This window comes from Phoxinus phoxinus, assembly GCF_949152265.1.
Source record: "Phoxinus phoxinus genome assembly, chromosome: 23".
Classification (NCBI taxonomy): domain Eukaryota; kingdom Metazoa; phylum Chordata; class Actinopteri; order Cypriniformes; family Leuciscidae; genus Phoxinus; species Phoxinus phoxinus.
Window position 1 is genome coordinate 5,883,172 of NC_136898.1, and position 20,553 is coordinate 5,903,724.

General features: G+C 40.3%; 1 protein-coding gene across 1 annotated transcript in view; it reads left to right on the forward strand.

Annotated features, from left to right (window-relative positions):
• Positions 1-475: 475 nt before the first annotated feature.
• Positions 476-20,553, forward strand: part of tcf7l1a (transcription factor 7 like 1a) — a 30,070-nt gene continuing 9,992 nt past the window's right edge. Inside the window, exons 1-4 of the mRNA XM_079599390.1 lie at positions 476-1,291; positions 1,406-1,478; positions 1,570-1,694; positions 19,270-19,353. Of these exons, the coding sequence (XP_079455516.1) occupies positions 1,106-1,291; positions 1,406-1,478; positions 1,570-1,694; positions 19,270-19,353 (468 nt within the window). The 5' untranslated portion in view covers positions 476-1,105. The remainder of the gene's footprint in view (positions 1,292-1,405; positions 1,479-1,569; positions 1,695-19,269; positions 19,354-20,553) is intronic.

Here is a 20,553-nt window from a genome sequence, read left to right on the forward strand (position 1 = left end):
AGATAGATAGATAGATAGATAGATAGATAGATAGATAGATAGATAGATAGATAGATAGATAGATAGATAGATGGTGGATGGATGGATGGATGGATGGATGGATGGATGGATGGATGGATGGATGGATGGATGGATGGATGGATGGATGGATGGATGGATGGATGGATAGATAGAAGGATGGATGGATGGATGGATGGATGGATGGATGGATGGATGGATAGATAGATAGATAGATAGATAGAAAGATAGATAGATAGATAGATAGATAGATAGATAGATAGATAGATAGATAGATAGATAGATAGATAGATAATGAAGCTTATTTGTTTCAATTAATAGCCTATATTTTATATTATTATTTATGATCATTATTACATGGAATTATTATTATTAATAGTAGTAGTAGTAGTAATATGTGGTTGCTGTAGTTGTAATGAATCGTATTATTTGTTTCAATCCAGGAGGTCTTTCTTTCAGAAGTGTTGACTGTCTCTTTAAGGGGATCGTCGTGTGAATAGAGTGTCGGTTTACACCTCAGACTCCTCCTCCTTCAGTCCGTGAGGGTGTTTCTTCCTTCTGCCCCGCTCCACTTCTATCATCCAGGGATACAAATGTTTCTTGATCCACATTCGAGTCTGTCATCGGAGCTGAATTATAAATATTAAACACACAGTCGGGGAGTTCGTGCGCCTTCAATCAAACCATGGGATTGACACACTGACACACGGAGAGATTTGGAAGAGAAACTCAGAAGCAACTGGACTGGCTGAAACTTTGAATCCACACCTTTGTTTCGCGAAACTTTTTTTTTGCGTGCATTACTTTTCGTCCTGTGCAGGAGTATCGGAAGATTCCAGCAGCCACGCGAATGGATATTAAATGATGGACTGTTTTGGGGGTTTATTTCAGTGTGGTTTAGTAGGAAGAAAACCCCAATCGCCAACCCACAGGCTTTTGATCTGATCATGGGAAAACTGGGAATGTCTTGTTTTTTCTAGCCTCGGCACATTCGCGCTTCTAAGATTTGGGGTTAGTTCGGATTACAGGTCTTGCTACGAGAAGAAAATTTCGTTTTAATCAGACTTTTGGGTTTTTAAGTGCCAACATGCCTCAACTAAACGGAGGAGGAGGTGATGACCTGGGAGCAAATGATGAACTTATTTCCTTCAAAGATGAGGGTGAGCAAGAGGAGAAAATATCCGAGAATGTGTCGTCGGAGAGAGATCTGGACGATGTGAAATCTTCTCTAGTGAACGAGTCCGAGAACAACAGCAGCTCATCAGACTCCGAAGTAAGCAAAACAGTTCTGTACTATCATTTCAGTGCACTCGACATCTAATGCATGCGTTTAAGTGTTAACTGGCAGTGCTAAAACTAAACCGATGCTTTATTTCCCAAATGCAAGCAAACAGACAGGCGTCCTCGACCCAGACCAGAACTAGAAAGTTATGAGAAACAGAGAGAACACTTTGCGGAAGGTAAAAACATTTCGAGACGTTTCCATGTGTTTTGTTTGAGTGGTTTATGCACCGTAATGACCATTTATTCGTTTACTTTCGCCCCCTAAAGCTTTGAGACGACAACAAGATGGAGGATTTTTCAAGGGACCCCATTATGGTTATCCATTTCTTATGATCCCAGATATTACGAATCCATACCTCTCCAACGGATCGCTATCTCCCAGCACACGAACGGTACGTGCCATTTCACTTTAAACGCAACTAGTACCCTCATGACGTCACGCTGCACTCTGTATATTTTTTTCTGTTGTTCAAAAGTCGCCTTTCAGTGCGCCATACTCGCTTTAAGAAACCCCAGCATTTCCTTTGTTTGCGTCTAGAATCCCTTTTAATACTTCGCAACTAGTAAATACCCAAGCGAGCTTCATGTTTCAAAAGTTTCCTGTAGTTTCCCCCCTGTTACCACTTGTTGAGTCTGGAGCATGCATGTATTAGGGAGGCCATTCTGGTGCATTGCACAATAAGTCATTTACTTGGGCTCACCCGTGCACAAAAGAAGTCTTTATTTGCCGCCTCCAATGGCACGAAAATGGACTTTTCGCAGTGAAATGTCTGCACAGTTAATTTTGTATTATCATAACAGGGGACAAACTGGAGGCAAGCCCAGGCAGATAGGATTCATCCAGCTTTTGGTGTCAGGAATGTGTCTTTACTCCCTTTGTTGTTGTGTGATAGGATGTTGCTGGGTTAGAGAGTTACATTTATGACTGGGCGCATAGATTTTGATTGCGTGCTTTTGTGGCTTATGTCATAAAGACCTTTGACTTCATTTGAGCCATATCAAGATTTTCTAGATAACTGCCATATAAGTTCTTCCCCATCAGTGAAACTGTCTTTCAATTATAGGGCAGTTAGGCAACTATTGTTATCATTAGTTACCGCTTGACGGCCCTGTCGGAGGTCTCTACTGGATGCCCATTATCTTAATGACATCTTCACCTAGGGGGGTGGTTTGGCTACCTGAGCAGCAAGCCCCCACTGAGGTGTTTGAATCGCAGGCAAATTGCTGCATATGTTTGCCTTCCTCCATTTAGCTTCATTGAAGGATATCTGGAGTGTTTTTTTGCGCAGTGTTTGCCTGTTGCTCACAAAAGCAGCCATGTCAATGTATAAGTGATGAGGCATGCGAACGTAGGCTAACATGTCATTGTGGAAAAATTTCAGCGAGCCTGTGGCGATAAACATTTGTTCATTGTGCTGCTTACTCGTGAGAATGCTTGAATCTGTTGGTCATGCACTCGGATATTAGATGTTGCATTAGGTTTGCTTGTTTGCAGCACAATGGTTTTTTCAACTCGTCAAATAGCATTATAGCCTGAGAATGGTTGCTGTCGCATGAGTGGTTTGACTAAGGAAAACAGGTTACCTTTAACAGCTGTAACAAAGAGCGACTGTGATTCTAGTAGATAAGATGGATAATAACATCTGACTTCTGGCCTGCTCGTGTGTATTTGTGTGTGTGTGAGCCTGAAGGCAACTGAGTCAACCATGTCTTCCTCAGTGTACAATAGCAAGGTTGTGTATAGTTTTGGAGTACAAAAGTTAGTGAAGCGCCACTCAGTCTATGAGGGAAAAAAAAACATGTAATGTTACTGAACCAAAGCTGAAAATTGTTTACAGTAACTGTTGGCACTGGGTTTCGAACGTAAACACAACCTGCTATGCGAAGATTTTTCGAGGAACTTTATTTTCTCTCAGCAGTTTTGTTTTGTTTTAGCTTGTCAGTGGAAAAAACAGTAAAGGGTTTCTTGTAGAGGAGTTAGCTTCCCTCTTCCAGTTATAAAGGACCTTCATATACTTTTTCTTAACTGAGTTGGTAGGCTTTAACAAGGTTTGCTTTGACCCCAGGTTGAAGTTTCTTAAGGATTTATCTTCCACAATGTCCTCTTTTCATAAATGCTAATTCAGCACTTTTGTAGTTTTTCAACATCCCCATCAGTTTAACAGCATTGCTCTTTGTTTGCTAATTATCACTTCCTTATTTAATAATGTTTCTTAATTGATTTAATTATATTCTAGAGTGTAAACGGCAGGGTAAAAGTCCAATGCTTTTGTGTGCAGATTAGTCAGTAAATTGTTGTTAGCGCTGTGAAGCTAATCTTGTTTGATTTACTCATTTGCTTCTGTTGTGAGTGACTGTAGTGTTTTGTTTATTAATTTGGTGTGCTAAAGTTTGTTAGCAGCTAACACATTTTATGCTATCTTAAATACTCCTAGGCTGTGTGAAATCGCCCACTATATCCCCATTCACTATCCCCTGCATTATTCCACTAATATAGTTCACTTGAAGGAGTAAATGAAAACAAGTGATTGAATTCGAACACTGCGCACTGGAAGGGCTGCCATTTTTGCCTAGTTTGTGCTTGCGGTTTAATAATTTGAAACCTAGCAAACTTGCAGCTCTAATGGTAATGAAAAGGATTATCTTGAACTCTGTCGTGGAATATAAACCTTAATTCAACAATTTAATAATCAATCAAAAAGCAATGGATGGATGATTCAGCTGCCGGCGCCATCTTCTGGCGAGAATTAATTCGGCGCGACTGTCACAGTGCATTATGGGTATTCTCTAGCCATTGAGTGCATTCGAGTGTACATACTTGTTATTGCATTGCATTATGGGATTGGATGAGTGCACTTGATTGGTTTCAGACACCACTACTAATGGCTGTCCCCTCAAATAGTGCCCTATCTAAGGATATAGCAACCAAATGAACAATTTTAAAGCAAAAGCATTGTTTTGGAAGCACTTCCCACTTGTGTATCCACTTCTGTAGAGTGTCGAGCCACACTATCCCACAATATTAATTAAACTAAAGTGCACTTATTGCACAAAGTAGTACTAGTGAGTAAGTGGCAAGCCCTTGATCGCATAACTGCGCTGTCAGAGCACGTCAGCCCTTTATGACTGGCGTTCTCTTCCCGTCCATCTTTCTTCCACTCTTTAAACTCTCTACTCTACAATGGTATTTTAAGACCTAGAAGACAATATAAAGTAAACAGAGGAATTGTCCTGCGTACAAGAGGGCCTCATTTTACATAAACAAACAGTGCTCAGGAGAGCGGCCCTGTCAACAGCCCAAGCCTTTTCCACACACTCAGCACTCAGAGACGGGGTGGGGGTAGATGGCGAGAGAGAAACCAGGCACCCCCCCCTCCAGCCCATCCCACCTCCTCGTCTTCAGCTACAGAGGGGACATTGTCCAGGCCTTTAAGTTAAGACAGCATTCCTGTCGTGCAAGACGGTTCAGGAAAGCTGAAAACCGGTGTACGAATATTTGCACAAATGACCGAATAAACAAAGATTTACAATTTTATCCCGAGTTAATGTGTTATTGGGTAGGATGTTTTTTTTTTTTCTCCTGTAAGGATAAACTAAACAAATCCAAATTAATTTAGAAATATTTCAGTCTCTCTTTTGCTGTTTAGAAGAAGTGTGCACTATGAATGCTGTGTCTTGTTAGGAGGCCAGGAATTACTTGAGACGTAAACCAATTCTGCTTTTCCCCCCCTTTTAATGTTACTGCTTCTTCAAGAGGCGACCGTTTTAAAAACGTTCCTGCCGTTGGACGCGTTCCACCGAAGACCCTCTCTGGTAACTTGATTATTGACCGAGATTAAAACCAGACAGTTCCTTAAAGAAAGAAATGTCAAGCCAAACGTTATTTTCCTCCTCTGGTTTTCCACACAAGCTTGGCGTCGCTCTAGACGTCTGATTTTTTTTTTTTTCAGAACCAGGCAAAATAAAGACCTAATTTACAAACGTTCCTCCTTAAAGGAGAGTGGTTTATGGATCTGTATGTGAGGGCAAACCACAGGGGCTGAAGAAATGCAACAGGAAGTAGATAAAGGAATGCAGGGAGCTGTTCCCAAGGCCAGAGTCGTAACGCAGATCTCTTTCCTGTTGATCATATCACGTCCTGCGCTGGTCGAATGGACTCATTCAGAATTTGCTGTATTTTTGTGATTGCTTTATCTCTTTGGCCAATTATCTTCGTATGGCCCAGTGTTTACAATATAGTGTAGATAGCAAAAGCACCGTCATTACACTGCAGTTTCAATCTGTTTGTGTTTTTGTTGTAATGAAGCAGAACTGTAGCTCCGTCTAAAGCATCTGCGATTTATTTTATTATTATTTTAACTCTTTGCCAATAATTTGCCTGTTACACATACAGTCCTGGAAAAAGCACATTTTCTGAATAAATTATATACTTTTTATAATATATTGTGTATATATTTGTGTTTTTAAAAATAAAAATATAGTTAATTGTTGAATAATTTAAACTGTTTATACCCATTTTTCTTTATTTCTTTTTATGCCGACTGCCGAGAAAACTGTACGTACGCCATTTGTAAGTTAGTGAAAAGTGTAAACACTGTGGTGCTGTCGAAACATTGACTATTTGTTAAACATTTCTACCTACCCGGCATAGCAACATTGTTTCAGCCAATGGTGTGAGTTTGGGGCGGGGCTATTTGTTTGAATGACCAATGGCAGAATGGGGGTACAGTCATTTATTTGCTACAGAAATGACCTTTTAGAAACTGATATTTCTTTTTATCTGTCTCAAAAAAAGAAAGTATTGTATAACTAGCATAGCATTAGTATTAGTGTATAATAGTAGGCTTTATTTATTCATACTTTGAAAGACTGATTTGTTAAATAAATAAGCCTATTATTCTGAATATTTGGCATTATACAGTCTTTTTTTTTAATAGAATTTGTTTGTAACTTTCCCCTTGATATTCAGGTGTGTGTTTACCTTCTTCTTCATTGTAAAGTAATCTTTTCATTTGTCTGCCATCACATTGATTTGTCCTTGTGGGACTTTAACTATTCAGGAAACTGTGGGCCGTGAATCAAAATGATTACCAGTGTCCAAACGAAGACATATCAGGAATCTAAAATTAATGCAGTTAGTATGATCTTTTAGGGACGACCTCCATTGGGAGAAATATAACAGCATTTTTTTTTCCGAGGCAGAATGGATTGGAGTTTCTCTGTTGGTTTAGTAAGTGTGTGTGAGCTGCTGACGTCATTCTCCATTGATAAGATTGCGCTGGCAGTGGTCAGCGCTCATCAAAACCCACTTCATGTTCGGTTGCATGTCCTGCAGTGAATTTCACACACACCCCCCCCCCACCTCCCTTTCAGTCGCAAAAAACAGCGAGCTCTCACTCAGAGCTGCGTACTGACTTCATGCATCACTCCATGCTAATAAAACTTGATTGTGCCGGGGATAAAGTTTAAGGGGGTGGGGGGGCTTCAGGCTTCATCAGTCTGGTATTTTTAACAGCTGTTTTCAGTTATTACCTCGCAGTCAGAGCTTCCTGGGGCCTCGGGAGGGGGAGGGAGGGAGCGGGGTGCAGGGGGGTAGTTAGGGGTAAAGCATTATGGGAAAAAAAACGAAGCAAGCTGTGGGGATGAGGGTGCCAGGTGGGTGAGAAATTGGGCATGCAGCCAGGAAGCTTGTATGTGTATGTGTGTGCGTCCGTCCTGTTGGCTTGGTTGAAGCACGTGAACGCTGCGATAACTTATCTCATCGCAGCCCTCTTCGGTCTCACATGGCCTTGTTGTGCCCGCTGCTTCATGCCAGGCTGAAAAGGCCTAGGGGAGATCTGATATCAGCAGCCTCAGGATTTTCTCGAAGGGTGAGGTGTACTAAGCTAGATTGTAAGCTAATTCCTTGTGTGATCAGTTGCTTGTGATATGGTTATTGTGCTGTGCTTTTAATTACTGCTGTCTTCCCCTCCCCCCTAATGTTACCTTTAGTACAAAAACATATATACATTTTACATAATAATTAATATCCATTGTACCATGAATTCTAAACTCGATAGAATTTAAGTAGTGATTTTAGTTTTAGTAACACCAGAAACATTTCTGTTTTGTATAATGATGAGATGTCTTATATAGCCTAGTTTTGTAAGTTGTAAATATTGTATCATTTACCTTATTGCTGACATGGCATTAAAAGCCAATAAACATACAAACAATCAATTTAATTTATTTATACGAAAAATATGATTTTAATATTGGCCATCTAGATTAAATCTGTTCAGTATATAAAGTGATCGAGTCTCATCCGAATATTTGGAATAAGCCGCTCAATTCATATGGATTAGTTTTGCGATTTCTTTATGAACTTTTTGAAGCATCAAAGTGTCAGTTGCGCAGCTGTCAATGGAGGGACATAAAGCTCTCAGATTTAATCAAAAAGATCTTCATTTTTGTTCCGAAGGTGAACGTGTTTGGAACGACATGAGGGTGAGTAATTAATGACAGAATTTTAATTTTTGGATGAATTAACCCTTTAAGCCCACACATAATTGTCCAAACATTAAAGGGAGTTGCTAGCATTAGCAATGAGTGTAAGTATTATTGTAATGGTGTCAGCCGCAAGCTTCGCCCATATTGAGCGCCTTTCCTTGTCTTAAGGAGTCATCGGTGGAGAAGCTCTTTGTGGGCAGGGGCTTGGGGGTGGGCAGGGAGCCCTGATTCTCGTGTGAAATGAGGGATGTTCTATAGTGACTCTTGGCCGAGGCGCAGGGAGTGTATGGGAGCTTTTATGAATAGGGGCCTTTCAGTCGTTCAGTATGGCTCTGAAAGGCTGAACAAAAGCCTAGAGGGTGGCGACTGAGAGCTACACGGTAGATCCACAAAACACTTCACTTTGCAGCGGCGTAGTCGTAATCCCTAAGACATCAGCCATTCCAAATGCATGCATTCAAGAAATGTCACGTAAACAAAGTGGACGGCTGACAAATCTTCGCGAAGTTTAACACCATAATTGGCGTTCAATTGACTAGGCTTATGGTTGTCAAAATGCTGGATTTGTTGAAGGTCTGGGAATCTTATTCAAACACTAAGGCTGCTGATATTTTGCGGGAAGTTGTTTGGGAAGCTGTACACTAGATTGAATTGGGTTGTTTTTCCATGCGTTTGACAGTGAGATGCATCTTCACATTGTTTCAGTTAGGGGTGAGAGGTCAAGGTTCACAGCCTGTTGACGTGACTCACAGTTGAGTGGGCACCAAAGTTCCCAGATTCCAGCAGGGGGGTCGTCGCTGCGCTCCAGGGCTGGGAGCTTTCTCCCGCCTCTTTCCCTTCTAAACTCCATTCGGATTTGCTCGGAGCTGTCAGACAACGTGTAGCGTAAAAAACAGCGGAGGCCTCACACACACCCTGCCGCTCACTTCCTCTCAAAAACGATGGTCCGTGGCGTGATGATTAATTAGAAAAGAAGAACAAAACAAAACCTTTGCTTCAGTTCTTTTGGCTCCAGACATTCATTGGCCCGCCACAGTCTGGATCATTCAGATTGGTGGAGTGGAAGTGACATAACCGCTGGCACAAAAGAGCAGCCGTGTGATTGGAGGAGAATGCGCATTGTGTACCGTTGGGGGGTCCGACACAGACGCAGCGCTTCTACTGCTCTCACCCTGACCACAAGGTTGAGAGCAGCTCCATTGTCACATGACATGTTCACACTGGACCACAAGCTTTTGTGTGTGTGTGTGTTTTTTTTTTTGTTCGTACGTGAGAGTGTATGTCTTATCCAGCTGGGCCTTGTCGGTCAGGGCATGGGCCGCCCCTCCCCGCGCACAGCTGCAGTTTGGGCCCAGAGGCGCAGTTGAGGGCTTGTGAAAACCCCCTGAGCCTTCCTCATTTCTCCAGATGAGTACCTCATTGTAATCGACTGAACAGGAGTGCACTGATTTTTTTTTAATGTTCTGAACTTTTTACTTTTGTGTTACTTGTCTAACTGTTACATCCTTTACCGTTGTTGTAATCAATCAAAACTCTTGCACCATTTTAGGTTTCTTATAAACTTGCTCAAATGGTCACCTTTCCAAACATCCCTTAAAAGGATAGTTCACTCAAAAATGAAAATGCTGTCATTAATTATTCTCCCTCATGTCGTTCCAAACCCATAAGACTTTTGTTCATCTTCGGAACACAAATGAAGATCTTTTTGATGAAATCTGAGAGCTTTTTATCCTTCAATAGACAACTACTCAACTGAGACTAAATTCAATCTGTTCATCATATAAAGTGATCGAGTCTCTTCAGAAAAGTTGGACTGCACCACTCAATTCATATGGATTAGTTTTACAATCTCTCTATGAACTTTTTTGAAGCGCCAAAGTGTCAGTTGCGCAGCTGTCTATGGAGGGATAGAAAGCTGATTTTATTTCATCAAAAAGATCTTAATTTGTGTTCCGAAGATGAATGAAAGTCTTGCGGGTTTGGATGACATGAGGGAGAATAATTAATGACAGAATTAGAATTTTTGGGTGAACGATCCTTTTGCTGACATTAGTTCTTGATTTTAGTTTTTCTTATAAACTTAAAGAAGGTGATAACCATTTCAGTAGTTACATGTTCTAACGAGTTTAGTTTGACAACATTGTCAAAAAAGTTAAGGGATGTAACCTAGTTTAGGGGGTGTAACTGTAGGTTTTCAAAAAAAAAAAATCCGACACATTTAACTTTTCCAATAGTTACATCCCTTAACTTTAAATTCTGTAGTCAACCAAAAGACTTGTACTTCATTTTGAGTTCTTATAGACTTGTGGAAAGTAGTTATCTGTCCATCAGTTACGTCCTCTACCTTTGTTGACGTCGTAGTCAACCAATACTTCACTTATAAACTTGTTGAATTTGGTGACGCAGCAATTGTAATGGTTACCAGGTGCTCCCTGTTTGGCTCGGGTAAAATGTTGGAAAATTTAGGGGATGTAACTGTTCCCAGCAGTTAGTACGTTTTCTAACTTTGTTGACTACGTTGTCGACCAAAACTCATTAGGAGACGTAACTGTTGGAACGTTAATCACTTTTGACAAGTTTATAAGAAACCCAAAATGAAGAATGTGTTTTTGTTGACTACAATGTCACCAAAGTTAGGGGATGTAACTGCTTGAAAGTTTATAGGATGAAACTGAAGAAAATGTTTCCAACCCTTCACTTTTCCAGCAGTTATGTCTCCTAACTTTGTTAATGCGGCAACCAATCAAAACTTGTACACCATTTTAGGTTTCTTATAGATTTGTTGAAAGTGGTAACTTTTCTAACAGTTATGTCCTCTACCTTAGTTTATGTGAAATTAGTGACGTGGCAGTTGGGATGGTTACCAAGATCAACCATTTTTAAAGAAACTGACAGGGATGGATTAACGCAATGGCCTACCTGGCATGTGCCCGTGATTTCAACCAAGTCCTTGCCTAAGACATTGCCTCGTCATAATACGTCCCTTAAAACAGAATCATGGATAAAGAGTTTTGTTTGATGTAAAATGTTGGAGAAGCTGGGGGACGTAGCTCTGTTGACATTGTCATCAACCACAACTCTTCCTCCAGTTGGTGTCATTAAGTTGAAGCATGACATTCCAGATCAATATTCATGTTTTTTTTATTGTGCGACCCAGGCGCCAGTTAGCACGTTGTTTAGGTTTTATACTGTTTGCCTGCGATTGTAAACAATTCCTAGCATCGCATCTCGCCCTCTCTGAAACACTCCCACAGTTTGTCATGGCCAATGTCTATGGTGTGTTCTCCTAGCTGCCCGGCTCCTAGACCCAACCTCGTGAAAAACCACACAAACACGCTGTGTGTACTTTAGAGCCAGTTACAGCTGCGAGCAGTGAAATCTGGATTGTGTTAGCCCATGCACTGTGATTTATAAATTGTTTCTCAGGCCATAAATTTCCACTATAATTGCACTCCAAGCCCCCTTCCACTCTCCTCACTCTTTCTCTCCCCCCTTCTTTCCCTCTCCATCTTTCACTTCTTCGCCTCCTGCCCTTCCAGACGCACACACAGGAGGTACGTGGTCCGGCACTAATTGTTTGCAGGAGGGAACTGGTTTGACAAGCCAGAAAGTTTTTGAAATTAGGCAAGGCGGTCACCATTGTGAGTCAGGGCTGTACGTCGCAGGTATGTTGTGTCATGCCTCTATATCGCCCCCCTTGGACTATTATTGCACAATAGCAGTTGTAAATGGTCTAAAGATAACGCTTCAGTCATTTAGTGCAATTTCGCAAAAATCTGCATGATTTCCTCTCCTGCATTTAATTGCAGAGGGATTTTTTTTTTCTTCTCCTGAATGTGAAATTCGCTCCCTCGGGCCTCTCCGTGGTAGATTCGAGTTTTATCCTTCGCAGCCAACAGGTTATAAAAAATATCCCTGTTTATTTGTTGTGCCTCGAGTTAGGTCTCCATATGGAGGAAAGCTTATCAACAAATCCGCTTTAAACGAGCAAAACTGCAGTGGCTGCTGTGTGAAAATCTTCCAGTTCTGTTGCAATCGGGTGACATGATTATTATCATTTTTTACTCTTTTGAGGCTGGTTGGACTGGTTGTGTTTTAGCAGGAGGGGTATATTGGGGTGAAGTTTGAGTTGGTGTGTGTGTGCGTGCGTGTGTGTATGTGTGTGTGCTGGGGGGAGGTAGTCTACCAAGAGGACACAATAAGCCCTTTGTCTTCATTATGCACTTAGCATTTGAGAAAGACAAGAAGGTTTCTCTATTTTACTTTATCTTCAACTGTCTTTAATGCATGTGCATCTCGATTTTAGTAGAAATGTGTAATTTAGTCTTTTTTAAATACTTACAGTCTGCATTGTTTCAGTCAAATGATATTATTATTGCAAAATATAGTTGTTATGATAAGTTGGATGCCTACAAAGTTGTAGATTACTATAGCGAGCACTTTTGGGTTATAAAATGTCTTTGTTATCCCTCTTGGCTGCTTGTGGGTTAACAAGCCCAGGCTGTTCATCGTAAACCTGGGTATAGTCGTTTGGACTGCAGTGTTGTAACCAGATACCGAAATACTGGAAACCGCATAACTGTCTTGTAATTGACTTTAAGAAGGGTGGCTGCATTTTGCCTTTGCAGAAACAGAACTCTCAACAGACAGCTTATTACTTTCTCGTGGTCGTAATTATGTGTTGGGTTTTATTTGACCTACTGTTTTGTCTTGCGCCACAATAACGCTCTTATTCCTTATGCTGTCAAGGTTCGTTTGTGCTTCTGGTGAAATAGTACATGTCCATACAAGTGTATTTCACATTTTAATTATGAAAAATTAAATCACAGTTTGAAAACGCATCTTTTCCTCTCCGTTTTGGTCTTCCATCCACAAAGATGGCGTTTTTGATCTAGCGAAAACTAAGCTTTTTGGAAAATGCTTTCCTAGTGGATAAATTTGACTACGCAGTTTAGTGTGGACTGTGAAACAAAACGGAGGTATTTGAAAACGATGATGCATGTTTTGTCATGTGACGCATACTAAACTGATACAAATGTATGCTTATAGCGCTATTGTGCCTGTTATGTAGGGCTAGGCGATTTTTATGATTAATTCGAATTGAATGTTTTGCCACGATTTTATTATTTTTAAATCGAGAAATCACGGTTTTGAATAAATTGTTAGCAAACGTAACAATTAGACATGTTGACAATTCAGCAATGATAACCGTTAAGACAAGAAAATTATCCAACCACATGACGGAGTGCCGGATTAACCGCTCTTGTGTGACGCCCTCTATGAACGTATAACACATCGCTAATCTTAAGCGGCTGTTCACTCAGAAATGCGTTATTGCGTTGAAAAAAAAACGAGACGTGGGCTGGGCAGCAAAGTTATTAGACGTGATTTTAACTTTTTTTTTTTTTTTTTTACTTGAACGCCACGTTTTTACAATGCCGTTTCAGAGCCTGCAAAACACTCGAGACACGAGTGCAACAGCCAAACACGAGCGCTAAACATAAAAACAATAGGAGAAATAGCGCAATGGAATCCAAAAACCTGTAAAATAACTAGGTACTGTGTGTTTGATATTTCATGTTTGCATGACAGGATGAAAGGATTTGTAGTTAAGGCTTTTAATAATAGCCTATTACTGGTGTTATTTATTGCTATTACTTTTTGGCTAAGAAATATTTTGCATTTTATTTCATATTATTTCTGAGTATATAGATATGTTTAAGTTTGTACAATATTCCATGCATATTTTGTTTTACATTTACACACCATGTTGATCACTTCATGTGGTGCACTTGGAATATCACTTTTTTTTAACCAGATGGGTAATAAAGAGTATGTTACTTGAATCATATTGTAGTTACGTTTTTAAGTTGACTAGTTAAACAACATTTTTTTTTTTTTATCTTGAATCAGTCAATTGTTCTAAAAAAAAATCGAGATGTTATTTTTTTTGCCATATCTCCCTGCCCTACTGTGTTATGTGCTATTCACTTTCACTCTGTTGCTAAAGATGTTACTTTGTACACTCTTCATATCGCAGTCCTGCAAAGATGACAGAAAATTTACTGGCATTTACTGTCTTGCGGCAAAACATGAGAGCGGTTTCGTTTTAGACCAAACATATAATGGTGTGGAGTGAGTGAGTGAGTGTGACCTGGACACATCAGTGAATGCTGAGATATCTTGCTAAATAAAATGATTCTGCCAGAATAATAGCATGACAACTTTATTATATCTGTTCCGTCTGTATCATCTCATGAGCTTTTGTGAGGTTTTACGCATGCGCAGCAAGGTGATTTTAGCGCTTTCCGATGTTTCAGTGTGGACGGAGAGTGTTTTGAAACGAAAACAGCGTTTTCAAAATGATCCGGATTAATGCAGACACAGCCTAAAGTGTGTTTTTGTGATCAGAAACTGAAGGTGTCTCCCAAAGGTAGTTCCTTTTTTTTTCTTCTGCAACCGGACGGTTGATGAATGCAAACTTGGTCTCTGTTGCCGTCCTTAAATGGGCCACATTGCCATGGAAACCCCTGGTCTCCGAATGGCTGACCTCTGAACCAGTTCTTTAAGTAGGCAGTGAATGGAGGGAGTAGTGTTATCAGTGAGGTCACAATAGTATCCATGGGAACTCGGAGAGCAACTGTCAGTCATGAGTCTTTCCTGTTGAGGCTGAAGCCCAGTTCTGTGTGGACGCCACTGGCTTGATGAAAAGAAGCACTTTAACGCATCTAATGTAGGCAGGTCAGTCAGCGCCACTGAACTACTGGAACAAACCACAAACATGTGCTCTGTTGCATTAGGATGATTTGCGCTTTGATTGTTTTTGGGGATTTGTAAGTGAATATTTTTTTTTTTTTAGGGATGCACTGAATTTCCAATAGCAGATTATTTTGTGTTTTGACTGATATTGTTAATGGTGTAGAAAAATAGTATACTATATTTATTAAAAATATGGCCTATAATTGATATAGTGACTAATATTATAGATGTATATTGTATTGACAGTTTTATTTATTTTTTAAAAATCACAATTTACTTTTTTTTTTTTTTTTTTTAAAGAAATTGTATTATTTGGGCAAAATTAATTTTATGCTGTGGCCATTTATATCCACACAGGTTTGGTTCCAATTCCTGAAACAAAATTAGCATCTGCTGATCCCTTGTACATGAAAGTTCCCAGAACCTTGTTGAATTACTTCCTAATGTGATCGGTGGATGAATAGGTGATTTGTTGGTTAAATTACTGCAGTCCATCCGATTAATGTTTCTGTAATAAGATAAGTCCGCTTTAATGAGCTTCTCCTCCTCTGAGTTTAATCTCTGAACTCAGACTTCATAATTACATAATTTTTTGCTTATTAACGTTGTTCAAATTGTGTTTTTTCTCCTTCCCATCATTATAAAGACTCAGATCTCTAATTCATATTTGGAGGCAGTCAAGAATTCCTCTCCTTTCCCTGCAAATTAATTTCCAATTAGCACAGATACGGGTGTCGTTTGCCTATGAATTGTTTACTTAATTATCGGAAACTCTTGCAGCTCTTAAACAAACAATAGGCCTGAATGCCAACCTGCGGTGAGGGAGGGCTGGAAACCGCCGCCTCTATTGTCTTTCCCTCTGGCAGCAGTGAAAAGAGCAGCAAGAGGTGTCGCTCGCATAAATAAATGAGTCAGGTGATGCCAGACCCCTCTGGCCGCATCAGGGCACTGCCCTATAGGCATACATGCATGTAATCCAGAGCCTTTTGTCTGGCTTAACTGTTCTGATGCTGAGATGTAATGGATTCCTTTGTGCTCCACCAGCGTCCTGCTCCATTCTAGTGGAGGGTGTGTGTGGAATGGGTGAAAACATCGGGGAGAAATGTAGGCCATGCTTTGAATGATTGACATGACCTACTTGGCTCCGCCCCACTCAGGATTTGTCCCCTCCCCCCCTCTTTCAAGAACGTTGTGCTGTTCTGTGGACGCTGTTGCGGTTTGAGGTACAGCGTTTAAAATCCCCGGTATCCAAAACTAAGCCTGTGGTTGCAGCAACACATGTTGAGACTTCCAGATATCCCCTTAAAGAGGTGTCTTCTTCTCGGTTTTGACAGAAGGCTTCATTTCATCCAGCATATGACCGTCAAGAGTATATTTGTGAAGTTTTAAGTTGTCTGTTAAAGATCCACATCATCTTCGCTCAGCGGTGCAGAAAGTATTTAAGCAGCATTTCAATCTTTCTCTGTGACCTCTTGACATCAAGTAGACAGCTACACACCCACTCCAGGTGTATTTATGAAATTAAACCGCATGAACCTGGTTAGAAGTATGTCTTCGGACTTAGCCTGCCTACGGCATTGAGTGACATTGATTGTTTTTATTTTTTTATAATTCAGTATCTTTTTTCATAAAGTATATTTTTAATATTCAGTATGCATGCTCAAGATTATTATTATTTTATATATCAGCCAGACAGATTATTCTGTGGATATTTGGCCATTTTGAGATCAACAGTTTTTTATGCATTTATAAATATAAAATAAATTTAAATATAGATAAGAGTAAAAAAAAAAAAAAAATCTAATTTGCTGTAAATTAAATTGTATCATGCATGTCAGCCACCTTGTTCTGGCAATGGTGGTATCAGCCTGTTTTGAAACCTTTATTGGTTGACCACATATTTTTGACCACAGTTTGCAGGTATAGAATGTATTTTACAAAAGAACACATTGCTTTTCATACAGTGATCATGTTTACTTGCATACTATTTGCTTGTGTTGTTTTTCTTAGTAAGAATTTGATGGATTATGTTGCTTAGCAGGTTGTCACTGCATTTGACATGCATTTTTTTAGGGGTTCATGTCTGCGCACCATTTCTTTTCTCTTCTCAACAAGAAGTCAATGTTGCATATTGCTAAGCATCTGCTCCTGGAATTATGGCTTTCAAATACAAATCCCCAGACCCCATGATTGTTTACTTTGGCCGATCTCCCTTTGTGTCTCCAGTAAAGCAGGGCACAGGTCCCTGCAGCCCGGTAGTCTGTGTGTTTGTGTGGGAAGGCAAAACTGAGATTGTATTTCAAGATAGTATGTTAAGTTTTCAGTCAAGTGATGGCGGTTATGATGGGGAAGGTGGATTGTATTTTTTCAGTCATCCGTCCACTTTAACTGCAGCTGCAAATACCAGAAACTTGGTAAGGCCTCCGACGAGAACTAGATGTTTCTCAGAGTGGTTCCTCTCAAGAACCGTTCACAGATGCCCGCTGAAAGCAGGCCACAGACTTAAAGGGATAGCTCACCTTAAAATGTAAATTCTGTCATCCTCATTTCAAAACTGCTTTACTTTTTTTCTGTGGAACATGAAAAAGATATGTTGCTTGGATCCCAAAATTCTTCAAAATATCATATTTTATGCTCCACAGAAGAAAGCAAGTCATACAGGTTTGGAACAAAACATGAGGGTGAGTTCATTTTTGGGTCAACTGTCCCTTTAAGGACATTAATTTCAACTGTCTGGCCAAATTAGAAGTTGAACTTACGGCTGTCGTTTATCAACTGTACTACAGACAATGGAAGGTGAAAGTGAACCCAACATCTTTAATAAACAAGGCACAAGGTCTCGATTCATCCTGCCAGCTGAAAGGAAACTACCAGTCCCTGCTCATGAACTATTTTTGTTTTCCGCATCAACTAACTAACCCTGCAACTCCGTCCACCGGACCATAATGTCTTTTCCATTTTTAGCCCACAGTCTTAACCAAACTTCCTCACAACAATTCCACTTGTGATGAATGAAGTATAAAGGGAGAAACAAAGCCTTATTAACCCCTGATGTACCACGATGGTTGGTTGTAGAACATGTTTGGGTTGTTTACTAAGAGATCTTATTATCTTATTGTTTTAACGATGAAATCTGCAGGAGTTTTGGTGTTGCAATGTTGGATAAAATCCTATTTATGCGTAGAGATTACACTGGGATTGCCATTTAGTGTTGACTATGGTTGACTGCGCATATCATTGACTATTTTACATTGACTTGAAACTTTTGTGAAGCAGTTGCTGTCAAGCGGGTTTTTTATTTTATTTTATGATTAATCAACTTATGGTTTGCCATTCATATAAGTTAAAAAAATCCAAATTTACTGGATTATTCAAATGTTAGTATTACTGCATGGGATATGAGATTTTGATCATATAGCCCACCCCTAGTATATATGCTTGGATGTCGATGTATAAGGATTTGTCTACATTTATGGTGTCCCTTAAGTAGAACGATAAATTGGAAAGAGTTTTTGAGGTATATATGTTCAGTATAACCCCAGATGCTTTCAGCCCCTAGACTCAAGAGCTTAGATACAGGAATGATGACTCCACAGGAACATCTGATATGGTTTGACTTCTACACAAACCAGATGACCGAGCCAGGCGGGGAAGCTCCGTGAAGGGTTGAAAAACTCGATTTTATAAATTGCTCCTGAAAATCATAAGCGCTGTATGCGAGGGGCCCCAGAAAAGCTGAAAGGCATCAAACTTTGACACACGCACTGAGCAACGAGGGCTTTCACAATAAATGTCTCCCTCTGTATAGGAAGTCCAGTCATTCATCACTGTGTGGCTCCTCCCTGCTCCTTCTCTCATTCCATACCTCACTCACCCCAGCAGCATCGCCTTTGCGTTCTTCATACGCTCTCATTGATTTATAGAGGGGTAAAATTGGAGAAAGGCAGATGCAGATCTCCATTTCTGCTCTAGCCTATGCATTCTGTAAGGCCCCTTCCTATTCTCCCAGTGCGTTATGGGACTTCCTCCCAGCTGTTGCTCATACTAACATACACCCATATTATCCATCCAGCTGGGCATTTACTATGCTGGGACCTGCAGTCCAAATCATGTTTAACTTTCCCCTCCCCTGGGCCGGACTGCTCTTGTCTCGGCCCTGCAAACTGTTCCAGCTAATGCTCCCAGGTGCTAAACAGCGCTCGAAGTTCATCTCTACAGCTTTCAAATGAGTTAAGACAAAGAACAGCTGGATTGCTAGAACCCGTTGATGACTCAGTGGTCCATTCAATTGATTTCTTTCATGTAATCTCCTTACCAGACTAATTCCATTTTAAAGGAATATTCCAGGTTAAAAACAGATCTGTGTTTGTGTATAGAAATTTGAGTCTATATGCTACACGTAATAGTCAATTGTACCTTCATGGACTTTTCATCCACATCCAAGTGCATAAATTGAAGGTGTCAGATTTAACTATTTCCTGTGACAAATATATACCCTGGTTTATTCCTTTAATGCAGTACAAATCTTGACTTTTTCAACCCACCCGTTTAAGGTGGAAACTCCGAAAACTGGTTTTAGCGACTTTTTTAAATCAAGACAGGCGTTCACAATATCCATTTGAAGTAATAGGAGTATTTTTGGTTATGCAATGACATGTAGACGACCACCTGTCAAATGTGTTAATGATTGTTTGTGATTTTCTCTTTTGTTCTCTGCAGTATCTACAAATGAAATGGCCTCTTCTTGACATTCCTGGGGCTGCAGCCCTCAAAGACTCCAGATCACCCACACCAGGGCACTTAGTAAGTCCACCAGCAACTTCATATTCTGTATAGTTCACAATGCAATGAAAAATGGTCTTGAGATAAGTTGGGTATAGACTAACCTTTTTGAAAACAGTCCATTCTTATCTTGTGCTCTTGCGTGATGTGCGCACTTAGGAAACAAATGCTTTGAAAGGCAACATTTTGATCTAAAACCATTAAAAGAATAGTAAAATATTGTAATATACTGATATTTAATAATTCACTAGGTTGGTTTAACTAGGTTTCAGAGCAAAGGTTCACTGGTAACTTCTTTCACAGTGAACAACCGGAAATTTGTTTGCCCACACAAGCACGACTAGCTTTTAGCTGAAGCCTGGCTAAGGCCAAGGGCTTAAGCTTGTCGTACTAAGTGTCAACAAGCAAAAGACTGATTTTCCTGCCATTCCACCCCCTCCGGCCACTCATGCGACCCAACTTTTGACCTGCTTTGCCCTTTCCAGACACCACGGCGGAGAACCTCAGGAATGCTCGCTCCAAATGGCAGCTAATCCATTCCGGAGACACGTTTTTTTTTTTTCACCCTCCAAACATGGATGTAGTCAGCTCAGAACGAATGAGGTTTTGCCACGGTGACAAAGTGATCACTGACTGTGGTCCTAACTGGAAGATTAGAGCGTTTGCCCAAGAGATTCCCAAACAGACCTTTGGGTCAGTTCTGTCTAAATGAGAATCCAATTTAAAGTTCTCAGGCCAAAGATTATGATGACCTGATAATAGGACCGGTACACTGGGCCTGTTGTGTCTGCCGTCTTGTCTTTATTTACTTAGCATGTGTTTCATAAAGCACCTATTATCATGCTTTGGGACTCCAGACAGACTGCAAATATGCAGCGGGGGAATTTCAATCCAATTATACGGAGATGAGTTGACCATTGAAGCCTGTTGATGCTGACTTTGCGCTAACACTCAGTATTGTGTTGTCCTAACAGAACGAAGAAACACTGAATGCTACTGTTCTCCCGCCAGGAAAACAGACTTTGCTTCCTCATTAGATGTTGGCATTTGGGATTAATTTCTGGCATGTAGATCTTGGGGAATCTCTTGTGATTGGAGGATTAATTAGAGTCAGTAAATAATTAGGTGACATGCAGGAGGGTTTATTGTGTTTCTAATGAATGACGGGGGCTGCCGAATTCACACCAGGCTGCTGAGAGTGTGTGAGTGACCTGTGGAAAC